At 42.0% G+C, this 17,866-nt stretch overlaps 1 protein-coding gene across 2 annotated transcripts in view; it reads right to left on the bottom strand.

Moving 5' to 3' along the window:
- Positions 1-1,332: 1,332 nt before the first annotated feature.
- PSMB2 (proteasome 20S subunit beta 2) overlaps positions 1,333-17,866 on the bottom strand; it is a 33,232-nt gene continuing 16,698 nt past the window's right edge. For both annotated transcript variants that reach the window (XM_019430246.2, XM_019430244.2), the window contains 3 exons: positions 5,621-5,783; positions 4,086-4,135; positions 1,333-1,567 (listed from right to left, as the gene is read on the bottom strand). In XM_019430246.2, the coding sequence (XP_019285791.1) occupies positions 1,460-1,567; positions 4,086-4,135; positions 5,621-5,783 (321 nt within the window). In that variant the 3' untranslated portion in view covers positions 1,333-1,459. The remainder of the gene's footprint in view (positions 1,568-4,085; positions 4,136-5,620; positions 5,784-17,866) is intronic.

Below are 17,866 nucleotides of genomic sequence, written 5' to 3'. Positions count from 1 at the left end.
CATTCCCAAAAAGCTAGATTAGGAAGTAATACAGGTATTTGGTTAATTAACTACAGCACATCAATTTAATAGAACATTGCCCAACTGTCAACAAGAATAAACTAGGTATATGTATACTGATATAGAACAATCTAGTATATGTTAAATTAAAAAGCAGTGGGGTGCCTGGGTGGCTCAGTCGGTTAGGCGTCTGACTTCAGCTCAGGTCACGATCTCACGGTCCGTGAGTTCGAGCCCCCCGTCGGGCTCTGGGCTGATGGCTCAGAGCCTGGAGCCTGCTTCCGATTCTGTGTCTCCCTCTCTCTCTGTCCCTCCCCCATTTATGCTCTGTCTCTCTCTGTCTCAAAAATAAACGTTAAAAAAAAAAATTAAGAAGCAGTATGCAGACCATTTACAAATACTTTTTTTTTTTTCAACGTTTTTTATTTATTTTTGGGACAGAGAGAGACAGAGCATGAACGGGGGAGGGGCAGAGAGAGAGGGAGACACAGAATCGGAAACAGGCTCCAGGCTCCGAGCCATCAGCCCAGAGCCTGACGCGGGGCTCGAACTCACGGAACGCGAGATCGTGACCTGGCTGAAGTCGGACGCTTAACCGACTGCGCCACCCAGGCGCCCCTACAAATACTTTTAAGAGGGGTTATGTGTGTATGCGTGCGCATGCATACGTGTGTGTTTGTGCTTTATACAGGAACAACTTCTATCTTAAAGGGTAGGTAAGAAATTAGTAGCTGAAGTTTCCTCTGGGAAGGGAAGCAGGTAATCAAATTATAGGGACAGCAGAAACATTTTTTACTGCGTGTCTTTGTATCACTTGTATTTTTTACTAAGTGTACGTATTATGTATTCAAACTAATTTTTATTTTTTAATGTTTATTTATTTTTGAGAGAGAGAGAGACAGAGTGTGAGCGGGGAAGACATAGAATCTGAAACAGGCTCCAGGCTCTGAGCAGTCAGCACATAGCCCAATGCGGGGCTCGAAGCCACGAACAGTGAGATCATGACCTGAGCCGAAGTCGGATGCTCAACTGACTGAGCCACCCAGCCGCCCCTCAAACTAATTTTTAAAACGTTAAGCTTAGGGGTAAAAAGAACCACTGCTTTAGGGAAATGAGACATTAGCAAGCAAGATATATGAAAGAGCTAGACGGGAAGGAAGCTAGGCAGTGAAACAGAATGCAGGGCTATCAGCTAAAAGGACAATTAGAGCATTAATGAAGGGAAAGGGGCAGAAGGAAAGACAGTCCCGGCAAAAAGTCCAATGCAGATCATCCTTTCTCCATTTCTGTCCTGAAGTGATGATAGGTAAATGGAGACTCAAAACAGAGAGCTCAATGTATCCAGATTCAGCTTTATTCTGAATTAACCATCTATCAAGGATGCACGTCAAAAGAGTAGAAAAAGACGAAGGAGCCCATCAAAAAAAGTTCCCTGGCAAACTGGAGAGAAGGCATGAGGTTAGGAGCCCTGTTTAGGGAAGGAAATGTTGTCCAGGTCATGGATGCCATTTTTGTCAATGATTCGAACACTGAAGGTTGGCAGATTCAGGATGAAGCGTTTCTGGAGCTGCAGACAGAGATGAAGAAAATCAGTCAAAAAGTATTTACTGAGCACTAACTATGGGCCAGGCTCTCTTCGAGGGCACTGGGCATACAAGCAGATAAAAAATCCTTGCTTTTGTGGAGCTTATATTGTACTGGGGCAGTCAGTACTCAGACACTGAAAAAACCCCAAACTGCAGCTGGAGGCTGGAAGGTGGTGAGGGAGGACTGGGAGATGCAGCTGGGAGCTTGTCTCTGGTCAGTCAGCTGATGAAAGAGTAAGAAAATCCAAAGCTCTATTCCCCACAGTCTGCTACCAATCAGTCTGGTAAACACAGACTTCTTTCTAAAAATGTCTCAAGGTAATCAGCCTACAAAGAGTGATTGCTCTAGGAATAAACTTTGGACCAAAGCAATGTATTCCTACGTCCCAAGAATTTACTCCAGTCACCATAGCCCCACCCACCGACATTACAAGGACTGACTGTGTGACTCCATCTGTGTGTGTGTGTGTAGCCACAGGAATGGTGGAAGGGTGTTGGAAGAACTGCTCTTGGAACAACCCCTACTTCCAACTCCTGCAGTCCAAGCTGACTTGTGATTAAAATAACACCTCCGCACTCTCATTAAGACTCTCTGCTTGAGAGGCTGTTCCAAACAAGCAGTGCTCTATTGTGCATGGAAGCAGACAGCCCCACTAACCTGGCTGGTGATTATAGAGGAAGACGGCTGGAGGAAATCTTGGCTTCTGTGGCCACCCTTCCTGGACACCTCACTTAGTCTCCAGAGGGAAGGCACAAAGCTCTCTACTTGCTCCCTCAGAAGCATATCCCAGAAATGTCCACCTCCCCAGGCCCAAGCCCTCCCTCCTGTGATATTTCCCATCTTTACAGCTGAGGACTGGGCATCAAAAACCCACTCCATTTCCAGAGTCTCCTCTGGCTGATGACTCCTACATCCAAAAACAAGCTCTAAAATCAAGAAAAGGTGACAAGAAATATGGGTTTCTAAAATGATCATGTTTAGGGTCCATAGTGAATAAAGTCTCAAAGCCCTTGATGTGCCAGTGGCTTCTCCCTGACACCCCCTGTAACACTTAGGACTGCTGGACTAATATGGTCTCTTAGCTGGATGGCTAAGCAAAGTACATGAGTTTGTCCTCAGTTTCTGCTTTGTAAAGGGGATTTGCAAACATGAGGAAGAATGGGGACACTGTGGACTGAAGAAGACAGGGTTGTATAAGAGGCAAATTGACATTATGCTCAGTGCTCCCACCTGCTCTCACCCACCTGCTCTCTCCTAGACCACAAATTCAAGTTCATCCTTAGGCCACAAGAACAGTAAAAGAATTTAAAAGCCTAAGGGAGCTGCTTTCTCTTCCTCCTCATCCTCCATACATAACCCGAAGCCTTAGACTCTTAGCAGCAGTATTAATGGGTGGGGTCCACGTTCCTGGCCTCATAAACTAAAAGCTACTCTCTTCTTCTGCTTAAAGCTTCCCAGTTGCTTTCTATGGCCTCCTGAATTCTCAGGGAAGGCTTTCTCTCCAGGACTAATGGACTGTTAAGAGAGCAGACACAAGGCGCCTGGGTGGCTCAGTTGCTTAAGTGTCTGACTTCGGCTCAGGTCATGATCTCACGGTTTGTGGGTTAGAGCCCCACATCGGGTTCTGTACTGACAGCTCAGAGCCTGGAGCCTGTTTCAGGTTCTGTGTCTCCCTCTCTCTCTGCCCCTCCCTCACTTGGCACTGTCTCAAAAATAAACATTAAAAATAAAAAATTTTTTTAAAAGAAAGCAGACACCTGGGGTATGGCAACCCCAGGTGACACAAATACAGCAGATATTAAGTCTAAGATAGCTCTTTTCTTTTATTTTTTTAAATTTTTATTATTTATCTTTGAGAGAGAGAGAAACAGACACAGCAGGAGCAGGGGAGGGGCAGAGAGAGAGACACACACAGAATCCAAAGCAGGCTCCAGGCTCTGAGCTGTCAGAACAGAGCCCAACACAGAGCTCGAACCCACGAACCGTGAGATCATGATCTGACTGAAGTCGGACACTTAACCAACTGAAGCGTCCCTAAGGTAGTAGTTCTTAAAATATGACCCAGTTACCGCCTGCAGCAAAATCACCTGGGACTGCTAATCAAATACTCAGACTCTACACCAGGACAACTGAATCAGAATCAGTGGTGGGAATGGGAGTAGGGTAGTCACGAATCTGCTTAAAAACAAAAATAAAAACAAAACAATCAATCAAAAAAACAGTTCCCAAGATGATTCTTATACATGCCAAATTCTGAGAATCACTAGGTTGGATGAGCCAAAAAAAGATAACTAAATTGTAAAATTGACATTGATGGGAGGTAACCCATGAGAGTTTGTTACCCACCAAACTCTATCCCTGGTAGCAACTTCACATCTGGTTAGTGTGTATTTATTACACCTTCTGGCAAAGATCAGGGAAAAACTGCAACCAAGGAATGAACAATATTGGCAAACAGAGATAAACATTCCTTTCAGGTTCCTGTGGGAACTACTCACCTCCTCTAGACATTTCCTAAGAAGCTCCACTGCCCTCTCACGAGAGATAGCTGAAAGAGAACACAGAGGCCACGTATTCAAGGAGTTGCCATCAAGTCCAACTCTCTGCCACAACTTTTAAGTTTCAAATTTCTTCAGGTCAGCATGCCACACAAACGGAAAAGGCAAAAAAATACCTAGCCTTCTAGCTTGCAACAAACTTATTCCATATGCAGTGGAGGATGCCCCAGACCCAGTGCTCCAGCAGCCACAAGCCATTGCAAATTGATTTGCTACAGAGAAGGGTAAGCATGACGGAATTCTGCCTCCCATGGCCAGGGCCTGCCTCTAGAGAAGTCCAGCGGCTTGCCTCTTTTTTATCGCCCATCCCCCTCACCCCTACCCACCCCACCCTTTTAGACTAGGGCTTAAATCGGTTCCATCTGCCCTAGCCAGCTGCAAATCAGGGCAAGGGAGGACAGGCCAGAGTTTTAGCCTCACTTTCCCAGCTGGGTCTCAGTTTAACAATGGAAAGAGAATTCATGGGATAGGGCTGAGACTCTCATAAAACAGGAGCCAAAGGAACTGTCCACAGGCATGGCAAACTGGGATGACATATTATGCAGTTAGGCTTCAAGGGTGGTTAGTGGTGATTTTGGTGGGGAAGTCAGCTGTATTACTGACAGATGCCAAATCAAGAAACAGTCATTAGGAGGCCAGACTAATGCTTTTCAGGATGTGGCCTGGAGCTCTGGCATGGCTAAGGTTGAGTGAGAGGGCAGCACCAAAAAAAAGAGTAAAGAAGCCAGATTTTTACCGTACTGATAGGGAAGAATGGAATTTAAGGAGAGGAATGGCTATCTGGGCTGCATCTATAGCCTAGAAAAGTGAAGAATCCCAAGTGCCTATTGCTCACAGTGGCTAAAGTCAAGTTTGGGATTGGAGTCAGAAGATAGAATGTAGCACAAAAGCATCCCTGTGCTAGAAGCTTTGCCAAGCTAACAGTTTACTGACAAGTAGAGAGCCAGCTCTTTCTCACAGGAGGGGCAGCCAGCAGCTGATAAAGAACCAAGCGAAGGGCCAAGGCTTGTGGCCTTAAAAGCTTTGATGTTTAAGCAAAGAAATCTTCCATTGTCATTCTGGGGACCTGTTCATCCTCACAAACTCAAACATGCAAACCACTTTGCTTATTTGCTCATTCTTTATAGCTGAGATGCTAATAAGCATCTAGGCTGGGCAAAATGAATTAAAAAACTGAACTTTTGTAACTGAAAAATTAATTTTAGTCACTACTGTAGCACCCTTTTAAACAAAACAAAACCCAGCTCTGGACATATGCAGTATCTCCTTCTGTCTGGTAAAAGAAGGACTTTTATTAGCTTTTCAAGAACCCTACTGACCTGGAGGGGAGAGCAGCTTCCAGAAGGTACCTGGATGTGCTTCTTAGGATCCATCCTCTATTCAAGCCCCGACCACCCAACTCCAGGAGTAGTGTACAAAACCAGAAGGCAGCTCAGGACAGGACTGTATTCCCTACCTAGAGTGCTAGAACTTACTTGGAGTGTAGTATCGATCCAGGATACTAAGAGTCAGGAAGGCACCATAGCCATGGGCTGCAAAAGGGGCCTTGGCCAAGGCTGCCAGGTAGTCCATGTAGTAAAGCGCTGGACCCTCATGCTCGTCATAGCCAGCCAGGAGGAGGTTGACGTGATACGGGGTCTGCAGAAGAAAGACATGGTCAAAGCAGTAGCACCAACATCTCTTTCCATGACAAATGGGATCATTCCAATTCCTGATGAATAAGAAAATAACAGCAGCTAAGTAAATCATGATGAAAGTAAAAACTGAGAGAAATCTAAAGGCCTAAGAGTGTGGTAAGAGTTTGTAAAGGGAAGTTAGCTTGTTTGAATGTAAGGGCATTGGGAGCACTTATCGGTATTCAAAAAAGCTGCTTTCTTCGTAAAGCCTGTGGACAAGAACTTGTTACAAAAGCAAAACATAGGTGCTCTTACGTCTTTTCTAACTGCTGAAACCAAAAAACACAGTTCTGAGAGTGTCAGGCCACAGACTAAAGAAAGCAGCAGCTCCAACCACATCTTCCAAAATAAACAGATTCCATCTGGGCACCTGGACCAAAATTTCAGATGGTAGAGACTATATGCCATAGTATTAAAGAAACAACTTGGGGGTGCAGAAGGATAGTAGGTCTCAAAAATTTAAGTCAAACCACTAAACATTTAAAAATTTTTTAAATTTTAAGTAGGCTCCACACCCACCATGGGGCTCGAACTCAAGAGTTACATGCTCTAGGGGCGCCTGGGTGGTTCAGTTAGTTGGTTAAGCGGCCGACTTCAGCTCGGTTCATGATCTCACTGTTCATGAGTTTGAGCCCCGCATCAGGCTCTGTGCTGACAGCTCAGAGCCTGGAGCCTGCTTCGGATTCTGTATCTCCCTCTCTCTGTGCCCATCTCCCTCTTTCACTCTGTCTGTCTCTCAAAAATAAAATAAATGTTAAAAAAATTAAAAAAAAAAGAGTTACATGCTCTACTGACTAAGCCAGCCAGGTGCCCCTCAAATCACTAAACTTTAATGCAGACAGTAATAATGAAGTCCATAAATGCTCTAGAAGAACTGTGGAAACATAGCAACACTGGAAGAACTATAGATTTAGGTGAAACGCTAACATTTTTTCTCATATAAGAAGGCTCTCCTAAGGTAACTAAAAAGTAATTTTTATCAACGAAACAAACAAAAAGTAATTAACTGGTGTTCTTTCTTTGTATTACTGGCAAATCTAAACATGCAAGTTTCTACAAAGAACCTTTAGTAAGTCGGCCTTGATCTTCATCTCCAAATGGAAGATTATTTTTTTCTACACTAGCTGGGCCATTTACCATGTTAAATTCAGCCTGTGTACGGCCCTAGGCATCAGTGGTGAGACTCCCATTTTACAAGGCTTCCTTTTTCTCCGGAAAATGTGTTTTCCACCTTGCATTGGCCTCAGTGGGTAGTGAGCAGGCCTTGCTCAGGTTATGTGCCCATCCTTAAATTTACATATTCAATTAAATGCACATTAAATGAAACTGAATACATTTATGCACCCTTTTAAAGTAATAAAGCGAGTGTATAAAGCATAAAGTAATAACAGCTAGTGGTCCTAAAAGTGACACCTTACATTCTTTGGACAATGATTAACATGGACACCTGGAAGCTTGAAGAAGTTCATGTTAGAAGAACACATGAAAATATTATATACTAACTTAGAATTCTAAGCCAGTTGTCCTAAGTAACATTTCCTAAAGATTACAGTGTAGCCCTAAACTGCAAACAAGTTTCTGCCTTGGGTGGATGGTGGATATTCTGAGAGGAGTAAGAACTGACCAGCAGTAGTCAAGTCTTCTGAGAAAATAATTACGTGCTTGTCACATTTCCCAGTGGGTAGTGTGCTACACTCTGCCAGGCTCTGGAACTCTCTGCCACATTCTGCAACTACATTCTTAGTAAGTCTGACCTTAGGCAAGACACTTAACCCCTATGAGTTTCTGTTTCCTTATGTGTAAAACTGGGTCAACTGGGTCAACTAATCCTTCCCTTTTCTAGCTTCTGGGGAGTATGGTGAGAAAAAATAATAGAGGTGAGGCATCCCAAACTCTGGAAGAAAAGATGCTGCCTACATTTCGTAGCATATTAGCTATACCCCAATCTCCTTTCAATAGCATTCCACTTTAAACAACAAAAACTAAACTGTTTAAATTAGCTAAAGATAAAATATGTATATATATCTAATAGATTTTTTCTAGTAAAAATTTTTTTAAGTATGAAAACCATACTGTAAAATCAGGCAGACACAGAATACCTTCATGTTCTTATGGTTAGAATTAGAATCTCAAAGAGGAAGCAGAGGGGTGCCTGGGTGGCTCAGTCGGTTAAGCGTCTGACTTCAGCTCAGGTCATGATCTCACAGTCCGTGAGTTCGAGCACCACATCGGCCTCTGTGCTGACAGCTAAGAGCCTGGAGCCTGCTTCAAATTCTGTGTCTCCCTCTCTCTCTGCCCCTCCCCTGCTCATGCTCTGCCTCTCTCTGTCTCAAAAATAAATAAAAATATTTAAAAAAAAAAAAAAAAAAGAGGAAGCAGAGAGAAGAATGGGGGAGAGAGGAGAGAAACAGAGAGATGGCAAGGGAATTCTAACTGGTTTTCCTCCCCTAAGAGATTTCACAATATAGTCTCTTATCTATCACAAAAAAAAAGTTCACCCTTTTGCTAAGAGGATAACTCTACAATTCTTCGTTCACTAGCTAAAACATCCACTGTATGGTTAATCAGAACAATTTTATCAAGTTGTAATGGCAAATTAAGGATCCACTCAGATACCCAAAGAGGTCTAAGCAACAGAACCTAGATATGTTCTGTCTCTAATGAGGATCTTGCTATACTATGAGATTACACTGTGTTTAAAACAATGTGATTTTAAAAGCCACCACCAAAAGATTTTACATGAAACTATGTCAACAGAACTTCAAAAGCAAATGGTATTGCTTAATTGGTCTATATAATATCATTTATTCATGCTTAAGCATCTGATACACACACTCATCAAAGTTGGTATTCAGAAGCTACAACACGTGGTAGAGAAGATAACTCACAAATTATTGTGTGACTTCGAATTACCAACTTCTGCAAGTGTGAGATGCTTAAGCATAAATAAATGGTGTTAGCTAGACTAATTAAATCAATACATCTGTGTAACAACTTGCAGTTTCTGAAATTCTTCCTATAATACTCCATCAAAGATCTCTGGCTTACACTAGTCTTTTGTTTTGTTTTTTTAAGTTTATTTATTTATTTTGAGAGAGAGAGAGAGAGAACAAATGGAGGTGGGGAGGGGAGGGAGAGAGGGAGAGAGGGAGAGAGGGAGGGAGGGAGGGAGGGAGGGAGAGGGGGAGAGAGGGAGAGAGGGAGAGAGAGAGAGAGAGAGAGAGAGAAGGAGAGAGAATCCCAAGTAGGCCCTCCACTGTCAGCTCAGAGCCCAACACAAAGCTCAAACCCACGAACTGTGAGATCATGACCTAAGTCGAAACCAAGAGTCAGAAGCTTAACCGACTGAGCCACCCAGATGCCCCTTACACTAGTGTTTTAAAATTTCAAATTAAGTCTTATGTATTGTCACTCTTGTGCCTCTAAGAATCACAGTGTTCAATTCAAAGTGACAAAGCCATAGTTATGAGTTTCTTGACTGTTATTGTCCCTCATATTCTTGATTCCTTACTGTATTCCTGAAATGAGACAAATTCCAAGCCCCTCAATTTTGTGTTATTCTGACAGTATACACACGTGTGACTGCTGGTAGTATGCTTAGAAAAATACTTATGTGTAAGATACAGCCTACCAATTCAAATATTTATGCCAATTATAAGCTCCATGAAGGCAGGATTATGTCTGGTTTGTTCAATGATACACAAGCATATAGTATATGCTCAATAAATATGTGCTGAATGAGTAGTAATCATACCAGAAGGCATTATATGTTTTAATTTATATGTGGCTAATGCCTAGTATGACAAGGAGATGAGGAAAATGACTAAACAAATGTCAGAAAGCGATAGGTCCTACTTCCAAGAATTCACTCAAGTTTAAATCAACTGCCAGCCTCTCTCTGAATGGACATATATTGTTGCCTTTTACTAGACTCCTGGGTCCTTCTTTCTATTCCCCTGTATTATATTTCTCAGTGTTTATTTCTGAGACAGCACAAGCAGGGGAGGGGTAGAGAGAGAGGGACAGAGGATCTGAGGTGGGCTCCACACTGACTGCAGTGAGCCTGATGTGGGGCTTAAATTCAAGAACTGTGAGATCATGACCTGAGCCAAAGTCAGACGCTCAACCAAGGCACACAGGTACCCCTCTAACCCCCTTTAGACATAGGTTGCTAAGTAAAGGAAAATTTAGGGTACAGGTCATGCATCTAGAATTGAACAAAGGGGAGAACAACAGCACAAATAAGTATTTTAGGAAGAAATGTCTGGAAAAATGTCTGTTCATGTCTTCTGCCCATTTCTTAACTGGATTATTTTGGGGGGTGTTTAGTTTGATAAATTCTTTATAGATTTTGGATACTAACCTTTTATCAGATATGTCATTGCAAATATCTTCTCCGACATACAGATGACTAACAGACACATGAAAAGATGCTCAACATCACTCATCATCAGGGAAATACAAATCAAAATCACAAGGAGATACCACCTCATTCCTATCAGAATGGCTAAAATTAACATAGGAAACAATAGATGTTGGCCAGGATGTGGAGAAAAGGGTCCCTCTTACAATGTTGGTGGGAATACAAACTGGTGTAGCCACTCTGGAAAACAGTATGGAGGTTGCTCAAAAGTTAAAAACAGAACTACCCTTGGAGCGCCTGGGTGGTTCAGTTGGTTAAGTGTCTGACTTTGGCTCAGGTCATGATCTCACGATTCATGGGTTCGAGCCCCGTGTTGGGCTCTGTGCTGACAGGTCAGAGCCTGGAGCCTGCTTCAGATTCTGTGTTTCCCTCTCTCTCTGCCCCTTCCCCACTCTTGCTCTGTCTCTCTCTCTTTCAAAAATAAACATTAATTTAAAGAAAAAAGAAAAAATGAAAAAACAGAACACTGCTACAACCCAGTATTTGCACTACTAGGTATTTACCCAAAGGATACAAAAATATACAGATTCAAAGGGGTACATGCACCCTGATGTTTATAGCAGCATTATCAACAATAGCCAAACTATGGAAAGAGCCCAAATGTCCAAACTGATGAATGGATATGGGGCGCCTGGGTGGCTCAGTTGGTTAAGCATCTGACTTCAGCTCAGGTCATTATCTCACAGTTTGTGGGTTTGAGCCCCACATCAGGCTCTGTGCTGAGAGCTCAGAGCCTGAGGCCTGCTTCAGATTCTTATTCTCTTTCTCTCTCCCACTCCCCTGCTTGCTCTCCCTCTCAAAAATAAACATTAAAAAAAAAACCTAAAAAAATTAAATTAAAAAATAAAAAAAAGAACTGATGAATGGATAAAGAGGATGTGGTGTGTGTGTGTATACACATACATACGATGGAATATTACTCAGCCATCAAAAAGAATGAAATCTTGTCGTTTGCAACCACGTGGATGGAGCTAGAACGTATTATGCTAAGTGAAATAAATCAGAGAAAGACAAATATATGATTTCACTCATATGTGGAATTTAAGAAACAAACAAATGAACATAGGGGAAGGAAAAAAAAGAGACGGAAGAAAACCGTAAGAGATTCTTAACTATAGAGAACAAACTGAGGATTCATGGAGGGAGTAGGTGGGGGATGGGCTAAATGGGTGATGGGTATTAAGGAAAGTACTTGCTGGGATGAGCACTGGGTGTTATATGTAAGTGACGAATCACTAAATTCTACTAATTTTGTAGAATTAATTTTGTCATATGTTTGTATATTGTACAAAAATTTGTAGAAACTAATTTTGTCATATATGTTAACTAATCAGAATTTAAATAAAAACTTAAAAGAAAGAAATAGCTTTGGTAAACTGTACAGTTAGACCTGAGTTCAAAACCTATCTTATCAATGTGTGGCTTTAGAAAAGTTAGTCACTTAACTTCTCTGAATTTTAGTGTTATTGAAAACACGGGCTAATACCTACACAAAAGGGATACAGTGAAGATTCAAAGAGACAATGCATATGAACAATAAGCAGAGTGCCTAAAACACAGTAAAGCCTCGATAAATACTAAAATTACTACTAGAGGGGCGCCTGAGTGGCTCAGTTGGTTGAGCAGCCAACTTCGGCTCAGGTCATGATCTCATGGTTCGTGAGTTCAAGCCCCGCATCAGGCTCTGTGCTGACAGCTCAGAGCCTGGAGCCTGTTTCAGATTCTGTGTCTCCCTCTCTCTGACCCTCTCCTATTCATGCTCTGTCTCTCCCTGTCTCAAAAATAAATAAAACGTTAAAAAAAAATTTAAATAAATAAATAAAATTACTACTAGAGACACACAATCATCTATGAAGTTCACAGTGCCTATGAAATAGACACTGCAAGTACTCAGGAGAAGCCCACCTACTCCTAGCACTGAAATACAATTCCTCATATATGTCTTCATAAAGGGACATGGAAGGATGTTAATAAAAAGTGCCTAGCACACTGGCTGACACGCAGAAATGCGGTAAATGACAGTTTCCTCCTCTCCCCTTCCCAGACTCTTTCAGAAGCCCCAAGTCAGAAGGTGATAATGATTGTATTCACTCTCAAAGACATTCATAAGCATCTTCACTTCAAGCATATCCACTTCGCATTCAACCTACCCTCACCTATCTTGAGACTGACACAGGCCTGGAGACATAGACATATATAGATTTTCTGGAAGCCTGAAAAAACAAAAACAAAAACAAACCCTACATCCACTCTTGAAGAGTAAGTACCATTTAATAATTTATTAAGTACTTTCGTGCTGTTTCTGCCACTACAGATATGTCCACTTGAGTGCCAAGTCTCACTTTCTAGCTACTTTTTCATCAGTTCCCTTCTATCCTATGAGCAGCATTACATGTGAGAATCTGTCAATTATTCCAGGGAAATGGGAACACTAATCAATCATGACAGATTTGCCAGGAAACCTCTATCCTTTACAAAGTAATCCTTGTTCTGTGCATGATATAATCTAGTCTTTGGTTGTCTCCACTATTCTAATTATTTAGATAGCAAATCTAGGTAATAAAACAAAGTTATGAGGTCCCCAAGGAACTGGCATCCTTCACAACAAAGGATAGGATTGAATATTATATACATTTTGAACCTAAACATCCAGATGACCAATAAATGATCCAAACATTTAGATGAGACACTCCCTGCACAATAATAGCCTTGAGGATCACCATCAACGGTTTACAGTACAAACACCAAAATACTTTAGTTTTAAAGTTGTATTTAATTGATAGACAAAGAAAAAATTTTAAGTGAACCATCCTGGGAGCTCAAAATGAATTTTAGCTTCTAAAAAAAGGTACCACTGGGGCGCCTGGGTGGCTCAGTCTGTTAAGCATCAGACTTCGGCTTGGGTCATGATCTCATGGTTCGTGGGTTCGAGACCCACATCTGGCTCTGTGCTGACAGCTCAGAGCCTGGAGCCTGCTTCTGATTCTGTCTCCCTCTGTCTCTACCCTTCCCCAGCTCACACTCTGTCTCTCTCTCTCAAAAATAAATAAATGTTAATAAAAAAAATTTTTTTAAACTAAAAAAAGGTACCACCAAAATTTTGCCTCTTTTTACAAGTGGGAAAAAAAACACCACCACACAAATGTGGTATCTTTTCTTCCCTTAAAAATACGTGATACAAGCTTATTTTATTTTATTATTTTATTTTTTAATGTTTATTTACTTCTGAGAGAGAGACAGAGAGAGAGAGAGAGAACAGGAGCAGGGGAGGGGCAGAGAACAAGAAAGACACAGAATCCTAAGCAGGCTCCAGGCTCCACACTGTCAGCACAGAGCCTGATGCAGGGCTTGAACCCATGAACCACGAGATCATGACCTGAGCCCAAGTCAGACACTTAACTGACTGAGCCACCCAGATGCCCGGATATAAGTTTATTTAAAAAATTTTTTTTAATGTTTTTATTTATTTTTGAGACAGAGAGACACAGAGCATGAGCAGAGGAGGAGCAGAGAGAAAGGGAGACACAGAATCCAAAGCAGGCTCCAGGCTCTGAGCTGTCAGCACAGAGCCTGATAGGGGCTCAAATTCACGGACTGTGAGATCATGACCTGAGCTGAAGTCAGACACTCAACCGACTGAGCCACCCAGGCGCCCCTATAAGTTTATTTTAAAGTGGAGGAAAAAAAAAAAAAAAAATGGAGATCTTTAGGAGTGTCTGGGTGGCTCAGTCCATTGAGCGTCTGACTCTAGACTTCGGCCCAGGTCATGATCATGGTTTGTGGGATAGAGCCTCAAGTCAGGCTCTGTGCTGGCAGCGTGGGGCCTGCTTGGGATTCTCTCTCACTCTCTCTGCTGCTCCCCTGTTCATGCTCACTCACTCTCTCTCTCAAAATAAATAAATAAACTTCAAAAATAAAGTGGAAAGCTTTCAGTCATTTTGAAATTTCTTCATCTATACAACAGGGATAATAACAGCATCCATCATTACAGGGTTATAGAAGGTTTAAATAAATAAATGTAAAGTGCTTAATGCAAATACCTGTTAATAATAGTAATACAGATTAGTTATTATCATCATCACCACCACCACTGTCACTTTTATGATCTGACCGCATTAACAGATCTGACCAGATAACAATAAGATCAAGATGTCCCACAAAGAGCCAATCAAATCATCCCTCTTTTTTTTTTTTTATAGTCAAAAGGGATAAAATTTAAGCAAGGAGATTAGCCAATAACCACACCTCTTATACACTTCTCCCTGAGATTGAAATGGACTTCCTAAGTACCTGAGCCCTGCAGAACTGAGCTGTTTTACTTTGTGCATTTGGGAGTGGGGGGTGTGCATGGTACACACAGGCAAACTTTCCTCAAGTTAGGTGGAATATTTCCCTCCCTCCAACTCTTGTGCATACAACTCCTTGTATATTCTCTCTCTCATGAAAAAGAAACACTGTAGTGATTACGAAGAGTGTGAAATTCCATAAATTTTACAGCTGAAGAGAACAGTTGTGATAAATACACTGAAACAACAAAATCAGCGACGAAGAGTCTGGGCGGTGACAAGCAGCGGTGTGACATCTGGCGGAAACCAAAGTCACAGCAAGGGGGAGAGAGGTGGGCGTGAGGAAGCATCCTGCCGAGCGTGGACACAGAAAAAGAGAGGAATTGACAGTCTTCCTTTGGAGCCAGGCCAGCCTTTGCCACCTCTAATTGAATAGGACCATGTCGATAGGAGTGAGGTACTTTGGAGGTGGGGTTTCTTTTGCGTTGTGCTGTACCTTGGAACTTTAAGCAGTGTGTGAAGCATACTTCCATTCCTGGATTAATCTGGAAGGAGATACAGAACCACCAATGGGACAAAGGAGTCTGTTTAGTGATGACAGTGTTTTAATAAATAGACTTCTAAATACACTAAACAGAGACTGGGCTTTGAAGGGACAGTGCATGCTATTTCTTTTAGCCCAGTTGATTGTCAAAGCTCCCTAAAATCCCATCTTTGGCACTGAGAGTACAGTTTATAGACTTAGAAGAAAAGTTCAACTAGCTTGTCTAACATCCCTTTCACAAATGTGGGGACTCAAGTTCAAAGAAGGGACAGTGATGTGCCCCTAAGTCACATGGCTAATTAGTGTCAGGACCAGAATTTAGACTTCTGATTCCATTGTGTGTTTTTCTAGGAAACCATGCTGCCTCCACAAAATGGAAATTAGTGTGAAAATATAATTCAATATGTAAATGTCAGTTTCACACTCAAATATTTCAGATTATACTATTTTGCATACCAGTATCTATTGTTCTCTGTTTCATGTATCACATCTTACATAACCTATAGTACTTTAAGTTTTAAAAGGGCAAATTCAATGTCAGACCATATGACTCCTCTAAACCATCTACAAATATATAAAACATGCGGTAAGTACTCAATAAATAGCAGTTATGGTATTGGTATCTGTTTATCTGACAAACACATACCAATATCATAACTGCTTTGCCAATGCCCAATTTTGCAAATTCATTAATAAACAAAATGGATCAGTTTATTATTTTCTTATATTGGTACTCTGAACACTGAATCAGAAGTTTATTTCCAATAATCAACAGAATTCACTAGCTACCTGCTTTGCATGGTTTGATGGTATAATTTTAAAATTTCAATGTCACTTTTGCCATTTTAATTAAAGAAGGACTTGGTAGGGGAACCTGGGTGGCCCAGTTCATTGAGCGTCCGACTTCGGCTCAGGTCATGATCTCTCGGTTCATGGGTTTGAGCCCTGCGTCGGGCTCTGTGCTGACAGCTCAGAGCCTGGAGCCTGCTTTGGATTCTGTCTCCTTCTCTCTCTCTGCCCCTCCCCCACTCTGTCTCTCAAAAATAAAACAAACATTAAAATTTTAAAAAGAAGAAGAAGAAGAAGAAGAAGAAGGACTTTGTACCTATATTGGAATTGCAATGTTTGCTATATTGAACACTTCAGAAAAAACCTCTAAGATTTCAACAACTTCCAATAGTCTTCACAACCTATGTAACTTTTCTAGCTCTAGAAGATTGTGACTCTATGGATAGGGCTGGAGAAGAATATCTATCCCTAGTACCTAAACAATATAGGACATATGTACTCTGGTTTTAATCCTCTCCAATACAGTCCTTCTTAAGGAAACCCATGAATCTCTCTTTCTAATAACAACGGTGATTATACCTGAAGTATAAATGTACACAATTTATAAAAGGCTTCAACCAAATCCTGCAAGAACTAGACTAGACACATAGGATAGTTATGAAATGGGCAGATACCCCAACCAACTTCACTTTTGCATTTGACATGTGACTTTATTTATTTATTTTTAAAGTTTCATTTATTTATTTTTGAGGGAGGGACAGAGAGAGAATCCCAAGCAGGCTCTGCACTGTGAGCCCCAAGCCTGATGTGGCGCTCAAACCCATACACTGCGAGATCGTGGCCTGAGCCAAAATCGACAGTCAGACACTTAACGGACTGAGTCACCCAGGTGTCCCTACTTTAACTCCAAAGTTACTCAGCATTTACTGTGTGAGAAGCTTTATGCCAGGTGATGAAGATGGAAGCCTAGGTCTGGAAGGAGCTCACAAGATAGATGAGTAGGAGGATTCCAGATTGAGGAAACAGCATATGTGAAGGTAAAGAAACATGGAGGAATGTGGAACATTTGGGTACTGGTGAATATGGGACATGTATACCTAATGAATTAGGTCATTTCAGCAGGAAGCAGAGGAACTGGAATGATACTGTCACTGGCTTCCTAAAGAATACAAACTTTAGCCTGTAAACCAAAGAGGAGCCAGTGAAAACCACTCCTGTTCCTCTGCTGCTCCAAGCCTTTTTCATGTCACAGGACACTGCAGAAGCAGTAGGGATGGAGAGGGAGGTATGCAACATGAAATATATTTAGAAGGGAGAAACGACAGGAATAACTAGTGGAATAGAAGGTATGGGAGAACGAGGAGTTAAGAAGGCTCTCAATAAGGGGAAAGATGATAGAGCAGATGTAAAAAACTCAATTTAGATCCCAAGTAATGAAGACCCGAGACAGTCCTTTGGCCCTGGAGCTCCAAGTGCCCCATCTGAATATGGGGATAGTACTGTTCACCCAACAGATGTTAGGAATGAAAAGTGCTCATCTGTGTTAAAGTTCCTGAAAGAAGACCTAGTGGGGCACCTGGACAGCTCAGTCGGTTAAGCGTGACTCTTGATGTTGGCTCAGGACACGATCGCACGGTTTGTGAGATCCAGCAACGTGTTGGGCTGCATGCTGTCAGTGCGGAGCCTGCTTAGGATTCTCTCTTTCCCTCTCTCTCTGCCCCTTCCCCTACCCATGCGCATGTACACTCTCTCAAAATAAATAAATGAACATTGTTTTAAAAAAGCCTAGGGGCGCCTGGGTGGCTCAGTCGGTTAAGCGTCCGACTTCAGCTCAGGTCACGATCTCACGGTCCGTGAGTTCGAGCCCCGCGTCGGGCTCTGGGCTGATGGCTCAGAGCCTGGAGCCTGCTTCCAATTCTGTGTCTCCCTCTCTCTCTGCCCCTCCCCCGTTCATGCTCTGTCTCTCTCTGTCTCAAAAATAAATAAACGTTAAAAAAAAAATA

This window comes from Panthera pardus, unplaced genomic scaffold, assembly GCF_024362965.1.
Source record: "Panthera pardus isolate Hobbes unplaced genomic scaffold, ASM2436296v1 HiC_scaffold_11, whole genome shotgun sequence".
Classification (NCBI taxonomy): domain Eukaryota; kingdom Metazoa; phylum Chordata; class Mammalia; order Carnivora; family Felidae; genus Panthera; species Panthera pardus.
This window is presented reverse-complemented; position numbering and strand designations above follow the sequence as displayed.